We start from the raw sequence: 9,645 nt of genomic DNA, 5'->3' as shown, positions 1-9,645 counted from the left end.
TTGTACAAAAATTACAAACACTGACTAGAAACAGTTTACTATAAATAACAAACGCCCCTTTGTGAAAATTAATTCCCCGGTTGAGAACCTCTTTGTGCAAGACATTTCAGACAGCGCAATTTGCAGATTTCGAAAAAAAAAGAAAAACTGTAGACAGCCTTTTTTACAGGATATAGACACATTACATAACGTATCGAAAAGTATAAAAATTTAATCAAAAATTAGACCCAATACTATTGAGGCTTTGGTAATGTGCTCAACATTGTTAGGAATTAAATCTCAGTTTTTCATGCAATAAAACTTGAAGGAAGGCAATACGTTAATTTTAAACATGCATGTTAAGAACACTATTTATATTCAATAGCATGCTAGGGATGTCCGATAATGAAAGGAATCGATACTCGATAGCAAAAGATACACCCACATGTGTGTTTAATAACTGCAATCTAAGCACTCTGAAGCTGCTTTTTGACTAACGGTTGCGGCTTGAAAGCCATCACATACTAACCGAATTTGTCGATTAATGATACAAGCAAGCAGGCTAGAGAAACGCCGTAATCGTTGGTCAAAAACTAGATCATTGTGATTAATACACACATATGTGTGTGTCTTTCATTGGGTTATATAATACTGGAAATCCCCTTCAATATGAAGTGGTTTGTACTAACAGAAAGTGGCAAGCATCGGCGTATAGTTGTTTCTCGACTCGCTCCTATCTCAGCCTGTTCAGTTAGTAGAGCAACGGTCCCATTATGGCATAGGTCGTGAGTTTGAACCTCACTGCAGACTGGTTGTTTTTTTAGCCTGCCTTACTTGCATCATTGATATTTTTAAAAAGTGATTGATAACTGTGAGGATGACTGATTGCATGGCGGATATAAAATTTTGTGCCACCCTTAGAGATTATTTTATGCGTACAACTTGATTATTTTATGCGTAAGCAGAGGAATTCTAAACCAATATTCAGCAAAAACTGTAGTGAGCTTTAATATATTGTCGCTCTGTTAAATTTTTCATTAAAAATTTAGCGTGAAATTTCAATTGACAACATTACAAGTGTACTTCATCTTTATAAAGGAATAGGTTGCGTGCCAGTATAATTGGCACAGTAGACAGGTTATGGCCTGAGATAGATGAATTATGCTTTTTTTTAATTTATTTTGACGTCATGTGGTATCAGATCGTATTACAATGTTTGCTTTACCCAAAATAGGAGTATAGGTTTGGGAATAACATTCTAAGTATTGACATCCCTATAACATACAATATGCCTGCATGATAAGTTCCAATTAAAAAAAATGCATTTGTCACAGTGCAGTCAATTTGTATTCTTCTGCACAATAAGGATTTGGGCTTTTGGGATTTGGTATATATAATCAATATTTTTATAAAGCGCATTTTAGGATAGACTTATATAACACTCCCCATTCACAGAATGGAATCTCACATACATCAAGTATACAAAGGAATTAGATTTAATAGACCTACTAAAGGTCTTTAAGATTAACCTTAATGACCAACGCCCAAAATTATAGAACGCTAGCTCAAATACGTCAAGTATACAAAGGAATTGGAATTAGTAAACTCACGAAAAGGTCAACCGTGCTGACCAGCATCCCAATTCACAGAACGGAAGCTTAGTTATGTCAAGTATACAACGGAATTGGATTCAGTAAACTTACAGAACGACTTTTAGGGTCAACTGTACTTTTCAAGGTCAACCCTGAACTCCTTTAAGGTCAACCGTACTGGCAGCGTTCCAATTCACAGAATGGAAGCTTAAATATGTCAAGTATATGAAGGTATTGGATTCAGTAAACTTACAGAATGATTTTAGGGTCAACTGTACTTTTCAAGGTCAAACCAGAACTCCTTTAAGGTCAACCGTACTGACAGCGTTCCAATTCACAGAATGGAAGCTTAAATATGTCAAGTATATGAAGGAATTGGATTTGGTAAACTCAAACAACGATTTTCAAGGTCAGGTATCAAGCAGCGTACCAATTCATAGAACAAAAGCTTAAATACGTCAAATATACGAAGGAAATGGATTTAGTAAACTTACTGAAAGGTTTTTAAGGTCAACCTTAATGACCAACGCCCAAATTCATAGAATGGCAGCTAAAATACGTCAAGTATACCAAGGAATTGGATTTAGCACACTTATGAAAGGTCAACCTTAATAACCAGCTTCCTAATTCATTGAATGAAAGCTAAATACGTCAAGTAAATGAAGGTATTGGATTCAGTAAACTTACAGAAAGATCTTTAAGATCAACCGTACTGAGCAGTGTTCGATACCCGAAGAAAGACATCATTGTTGAACAAGCATTCTGGATACTGTAGGCCAACGACGGCGCAATTTTAGTCCTCCATTTGGTAGCCTGCTCTGTTATATTTCGGCTTGTGCTGTAAATTGACGTGCCTGATTTGCGAGAGTTTTTTTTTATCCAATTGACGATATCTTTGTGGTTGAGATCAAAAGAGGAAGTTTCAGGCATCCAGTTGCCGCGATAAAGAAAATATGTGACGTCCGATAGAAATTTATCCACATTTAACACTATGTCTTCGTACCTGTGGAAAGAAGTAGCATTATAGGCTAAACAGCGAAAAAAAGGTTAAATTTGATGGCAATTCAGTAATGAGTTAACCAAGTTTAAATGTAGAGCATATGCCTGGTGGAGGTGGTAGTTAGTTGTAGTAAGAACCAATGCCTAAACAGAAGTGGGTAGCATTTTAAAAGTTTTTGAATATCTCTTTTTTTTATTTTCAACATCAAAAGTGCTACCCAGTTTTGTATGGGCTAAAGTCCATTCAGAAGTAGGTAGCATTTTGAAGGTTTTAAATATTTTTTTCAACAGATTACCAACATGGTTTTAAATGTTGATTAAGGCTTTGATAATGAAAGGAAGTCAATATCATAAGTAGAAAAAATATTAACAAAAAATAAAGCTAAAATAATCAACAAAAAAGTAAAATTTTTGCACAGTTAAATGCATACTAAAACACTTGGCACAACGCTAAATTAAAAAAATAGAACCATTATAGAACCGAAAGGGTAAAGAAAAACAAGTTTACCTGACTGGCATGTAGTTATGTTCCACCCAGCTTTGCATGGTAAATTTTGATTGAACTTGTTTCTGATAGGCTTGGATGTTGTGTGCGTCGAATTTGCAATTTCCCAACATTTCATGCGTTGCGTTGCCCAAGCCCTTGTGCATCGTAAGTCTGGATAATCCAGTTGCTCTGGGATCGCGAACAAGGTGGATGACTTTAACTGCAGGATTCATTTCTTCAGCAACTCTTAATTAGTATAATTTCAACATGTCATTATACTATGTCATTATAATAAATATACTATTTTTTACAACCAATAACAAATGTGTATTTCATTGGATAAATTGTTTTTTAAGAAAACTACGAACATTTTAAAACTTGTGGTTGGTAAAAAGCACATAAATATTTTACAAAAAGTAAACCAATAAATTGTTCGTCAAATATCAATACTTTAGGCCAGCGTTTCCCAAACTGTGGTCCGCGACGTCTGCACAGGTGGTCTGTGGTGATATGACACAAAATAAAAAAGTCACAATTATACGTTGTACAGTACGTACCCTTTTAATAATTGCCACAGTTATTCAGAACTTAATGATTTCGAACGCTTTTGCTATCCAGTATCGTAAATCTTACTTGCTGCGAGAAGATTACTAAGTAAAACGTTTGTCGTGAGGCAGAGATGAGAAACGAAGTGAAGGAGATAATTTAATTGTGTAATTATACTGCCATTGAATTAGTTGTTAAGTTCAGTAACTTAGCTTAAATTGTATTGCGGTCCGCGTAAAAAACAGATTCACAAATAGTGGTCCGTGGTCCAAAAAAGTTTGGGAAACCCTGCTTTGGGCAATAAAAAAGAAACGAGTGGTTAAAAAATTGTTGGGAATACAATTATGCTTAATTAGTGGCAAAAAACATTTTCAAGATAAAACCCTTAATCAGGGCTGTGGAGCCACAGTAAAAAAACATTTGGCTCCTTAAAGCCACCAAACACATGTTAAACTGTTTAGTAGTTTTTATTAGAGCAATTTAATATTCTTTCGAGCTAGATGAGATTAAAATTCAATTCAAAAAAAATGTTGACATCACAACAGCAGAAAAGTATTAAGGTACAGACATTTCCGACAAATTTAACAAACTACCCTAATATAAAAAATAAATTTTATTAAAAATTGACACCAAACTCGGAGGTTTTACAATGCGCCTTGTATAAGCAAATAAACGGAATGTTGCATAAAAATAATAAATAATTGGGAAACTTACTTTGAAAGCCAGTCAAGGTGGCATGTTCTTACAGTTTTAATCACGACAATTTTGGCCTGATTGCATTTTCGCTGAATCTGATTTTGCGTAAGTTTCATTTTGCACTTTGCACAGGACTTGGCATTGGGACACAGGTCCTTTCCACACAGGGCCTTGGTACTGTGCCTGAAAAACAAGAAACCGAAAAACTGAATCAGGGGTGCCATACAATTTTATGAAAAAAATTAGAAACAATTTAACGACTTTTTTCATAAAAACAATTTTTTTTTTTTTTTTTTTTTTTTTAACTTTTTAAAAACCAAAAAATTGCTGGATTATGCAATGATTTTTTGAAAATAATTCTGAAACAAAATACATATTTAATTTTCTTGAAATAATTGCATATTAAAAAGTCTTTATTTTTCCAAAAGCCTTTGAATATTCTTAAAAAAAAATATATTTTATGTCTAGCTTTATCTGTGCGTTTTTTTTCAATATATTTTTAAACAAAGTGTAAATGCCCTGCTCAACACAATACCCAATAGATGAAATTAGTTTAACAGTAGCTCATTAAAAACACATAACGTAAGCTGGACACAAAATATATTCAAAGACTTGGGTTTTTAAGGCAAATAAGTCAAGTAAATCGACATGATCTTAATCGAGACTTTTCAATTAGCACAGGGGTTCCCAACCTTTTTGCGTTCTCGTACCACTTGGAAGCTGTGTAGTGTCACGCATACCACTTCTTGCAGAACAACTAATTTGATTGAATCATATTTTTATGTAGTTTTAGCTTACAATTAACATTATTCAACGCTATTTATGGCTTAAGCTATAAAACAGTAGATTATATCTATCGAGAGCAATCATTTGACATAATTAACGCCCACTGTCCAACAGCGTTGTACAGCTTTTCATATCAACTGTACTCCTTGTTGACAATTGACATGACCTGTATTTTGAAGGTTGGCTTGTTTCGAAACAACAGGAATAGTTACGTAACAATAAGAATGGCCGAGGCTACTCGCGTACCACCTAAAAAACCTTCACGTACCACTAGTGGTACCACAGGTTGGGAACCCCTGGATTAGCACTTGTATCATCTTTCAGTTAATGTAAAAGACCATGTCAATTTACTTGGCTTATGTATTGGCCTTGGACGTTCATTAATGAGCTACCTGTAAGGTATCCATGCATAGTGCTTTCACATATTAAAAATTAGTTTTCTCTTATCAAACCAAATTGCCGCATGATTTTGACATTTATAAGGTATAAGAAGAATTATATATTTAATTAAAAACATAATAGATTTATAAAGTCTCTTTGTATTGTGACGTAATTTTGGTCCACCGTGGTTCATGCGAACCAAAAAAAAAATTAGGGGTCCGCGGTAAAAAAAAGTTTAAGAACCCCTTCCTTAAAGGCAATCGGACACCCCTTATAGTACGTGCAGCACAGGTTAAGAACCACGACAAATCTATCATCAACATAGACCAGCATTTTTCTGTAGTAGGAATTGAAAATTTTGATAAGGGTATAAGGTATAAGAAGAATTATATATTTAATTAAAAACATAATAAAACCAAATGTTAATATTATAAATATAAATATATAATTATTTTTTTATTTTGTAGCCTTGTGAAATTTTCAGGATTTGGATTATATATTTAAAGCAGGAATTTCGGACACTATATATTTTAATCCACTTCCTGATCATATATTTTGCCCCAAAATGACATTCAACAGAAAAATAGGTTAAGTTTAAAATGGTTGTATTGCACACCTAAAGCAAATTGATGTGTCCTTGCAGCTGTTTAGATTTCTTATTCTTCTCTGCAGATGGTCAAGACTTGAGGAAGACTGGTTAATGTTCAGAAGCTGTTGCGCTTCTTTTAAACTCTCGTCAATGTAGTAATTGAGGGCGGTAAAATTACAGGCAACCAAACCTGTTAGGACAGCTATCTTTTTCTCTACTGCAATGCTGCATCTGAAAACCAAATTTAAAAAGGTGAAGTCAAAAGATTTCAATCCCTTTGAAAAGATGAAAGATAAATACAGATATGTATTAAACAACTGTGATATAGCCCTTGCCCTTGCGAAGCTGGTTTTTATTCAACAATTACCGCTTACATATAATAGAACACCGACAGCCATCGCAGACTAACCGACACTGTCAATCAATTATGCAAGCAAGGCAGGCTAGAAAAACAAACAGCCTGTAGTGAGGTTTAAACTCACGACCATCACTCTACCAACTGACAGACACAGGCTAAACTATTGAACATATGAAAATTTTATCCTTTAGAAAACCAAACAAAAAATTGATTAAAACTTGTATTGATTTATGAAATAGATGTTAATAACTGATAAATAGAAAACAATTTTAAACATAACAAACATCTTAACATAATTTATGAAGCTACCAGTTGAAAAAGAACAGAATTTTTAGGTGGAACCTTTAATATGAATTTTTGATACCAATGCTGCAACTTGAAATTGACTTGCGTAACTAATGACTTGAACTTGACTTGCCATTAGCTGAAAAAAGTTGATTTGGACTTCGGTTATTTTGAAAATGACTTGTTTATAACAATGGAAAATTGCATTTAAGAATATAACAAACCTTAATTTTTAAGAGAGGGCCCCCTTTAAAAATAAAGTTAAAATAAATTTAAGTAAATTTTACTGCATTAAAATCCCAATCTATTTGCACAAAACAATGCAAATTAAAGTTAACCTATTTAAGCCAATTATAAAATGTTGTTTCGTTTCTTTGCAAAATATTGGTCATAATGGGACGTGTTTACCATTTTTGGAATTTTAATATCATTTTTCATTCAAATGCTATGAAATTGACCTGCGACTAATAACTTGAAATGGACAGTGACTTGTTAACTATTGAAAATGACTTGATATGGACTTGAATGACTTGACTTGGACTTGAGTAATTTCAAAACGACTTGTTTAAAACACTGACAAAATAATAGAAATTAAAGTTTACTTACGAGTCGTGAAAAGGAAACAAGGGTTCGAATATATAAAAAATATCCGGATGCTGGTTGAAAAGTTGCCCAGTGAAAGAAGATCCCGTTCTCATCGAAGACATGATTACAACCGCGTATTTGGAATTTGCCTTTACTTTTGGCCTAACACTTGGTAGTGTAATATCGTTAACAAAGTTGTTTTCGACGAATAGTTTCTCCAGTAAAGTGTCATCTTGAAAGCCGTTCCGTCGAAATATCGGGGTTAGTTGCTCGTTGCGATACATCGAACGGTTTTTCCATAGAAGTAGCAAAACGCTGCCGAAAAGTGAAAGTACAAGGATTCGTCCTAGCCGAGAAAAACGAATAACACTCATGGTGTAGACATTTCTGAACAAAATAATGATAGTTTCGTTACAGCTTATCGTACCATAAATTTTACTAGACTACAAAAGTATAAACTGGTATAACAACAACACTGCACAAACATATGATGGTCCGTTAATGGTTATCATACATTAAATTTTATTAGGATACAAAAGTATAAACTATTTTAACATTGACATTGTATATTCTACCATAGTCTTATATAAATTTTTGGCGCTGGTCTAGAATCCTACTACAACGAAACATTTTTTGGGTTTAGGGTACAGGTTAGCGTTTGGGTTAGGGTGGGTCAGGTGTTATTATTAAATAAAGAATATAATAATACTTGACCCAACCGAACCCAAACCCTAACCCGCACCCTAACTCAAATTTTGTGCGTTGATTTTATAACTGTGGTAGGATTCTAGACCTAGACCAAATAGTCTTATATAATGTACTAAACTCCATTAATTATGTAATAAAACAAATGACAAAACACAAAATAAAGTTGCAGTATTTTTTAAAACATTAGTCATAATACCGAAATTAACAACATTAACATCGGAATAAAACATAGTTTGAATACGTCTGGATTGGAATAAGGCCTAAACACGTCGGAATAGGACTTAATAGTTAGAAAAAGGCAACTTTCAATCTAAATGAAACCATACGCCTAACTTGATCACTGACTTGCTAAAAACTTCAAGTCTAACTTAATTTATCTACGACTTATTTCGACATTTTAGGCTTTTTGTCTGTCGTGGTTATTGCTGCAAATTTGGCTTCATTGCGTTGTTGGTTTTAATGCTACAGAACTATAGATTTTTGTGCTTTAGATATTGTTCTTTCGTAGTTCTTACGTGCTTTTCCCGTTTTTATTTGTATTTTACGAACAGGAAACGATTAACAACATTCATCATTTAATAACATCCTGAAACAGCTGACAGACCACTGCATAGGATTTGTAATGCATGATTGAACTTGTCGTGTTGGTGTTAAAAAAAAGTCACCAAACAAAAGTAAAATCGTTCTTCCTAAAATACACGGTTTTAACACCACAAGTTATGGTTTTTAAAATGCAATTTCAATAAAACTTGATAAATTAACGTTACAAAATACTACAAAACGGTTAGAGTTTACATCATGTGTCTATTATCCATCCTTATATTTGTGCTCCTTATATCAACAAAATCACTTTTACCAAGTTAGATTAAAACAATTTTTATACTGAGCTTAGCAATGTTAGCCAATTTAGAATAAATATCTGCATAAATTGCATTATAAATGAAAAATTGGAGTTATAGCACACAATTTTTTTTAAAATAATTAATAGATCAAAGTCCTTATTATTACGTGACACAATTGGTGCGGTTAAGACTCGCAAAAATTAAGCAAGGTTTGCCGACCAATTCTTTAGGTTGGTTCACACTAGACGCGTCTGGCGCTAACGTAAACGTTTTATAAAAAAACGCTTTCGGTTGCACAAACTTGAAATATTTCAACTTTGTCGCTTTCGTTAGAAGAAAGGATATTTGCCATTAACGCTGGCAACGCGTTACTGGACGACACTAGCGTTGTGCGCCAGAGGCTAACGCGGACGCCAAAAGCAAAACGCGTCTAGTGTGAACCAACTTTTAGGGTTAGGGGCGCGAGTTAAACTCCAATATTTAATGTTTATAATATTTTCATTTTGGTTCCCTGCTTCGTTTGTTGTTATTTCAGTTTTCATCCTGCCCTATGCTTTAAATCAAAATGACACATGTGTATATAGGTAGCCTAGGCCTAACTGAAGAAGATCGGTTTATAGTTTTGCGATTTGCAAACTTTTGGGTTACTATGTTTTAAATATTTTTTGGGTTTTTGAACAATATTTGCTATTTATCACGGCCGATTTGGGCTATGTTTAGAATATATGATAGCCTATTATTGATGAAGATAAGTTGTGCACAGGGGTTGGGCAGCACCATGTCACAACATTACGTTGTGACAAAAAGTTTTT

At 33.7% G+C, this 9,645-nt stretch overlaps 1 protein-coding gene across 1 annotated transcript; it reads right to left on the bottom strand.

Annotated features, from left to right (window-relative positions):
- Positions 1–577: 577 nt before the first annotated feature.
- Positions 578–7,665, bottom strand: LOC146141540 (carbohydrate sulfotransferase 3-like). Its single transcript, XM_083389869.1, has 5 exons — positions 7,305–7,665; positions 6,083–6,286; positions 4,318–4,482; positions 3,079–3,303; positions 578–2,574 (listed from the first exon to the last, which is right to left on the bottom strand). The coding sequence occupies exons 1-5, from the start codon at positions 7,655–7,657 to the stop codon at positions 2,223–2,225; spliced, it is 1,299 nt and encodes a 432-aa protein (XP_083245995.1). The 5' UTR covers positions 7,658–7,665; the 3' UTR covers positions 578–2,222.
- Positions 7,666–9,645: the final 1,980 nt, after the last annotated feature.

The sequence above is a fragment of the Ascidiella aspersa genome, chromosome 5 (genome assembly GCF_963924565.1).
Source record: "Ascidiella aspersa chromosome 5, kaAscAspe10.2, whole genome shotgun sequence".
Lineage (NCBI taxonomy): Eukaryota > Metazoa > Chordata > Ascidiacea > Phlebobranchia > Ascidiidae > Ascidiella > Ascidiella aspersa.
The sequence above is the reverse complement of the archived record's forward strand: the minus strand, read 5'-3'. Positions and strand labels throughout refer to the sequence as shown.

Coding starts and splice junctions, on each gene's coding strand:
- LOC146141540 (XM_083389869.1), bottom strand. CDS start 7,657: ATGAGTGTTATTCGTTTTTCTCGGCTAGGACGAATCCTTGTACTTTCA. Junction 6,287..7,304: donor TTGTTTCCTTTTCACGACTC/GTAAGTAAACTT, acceptor TTTGGTTTTCAG/ATGCAGCATTGCAGTAGAGA. Junction 3,304..4,317: donor CACCTTGACTGGCTTTCAAA/GTAAGTTTCCCA, acceptor ATACTAATTAAG/AGTTGCTGAAGAAATGAATC.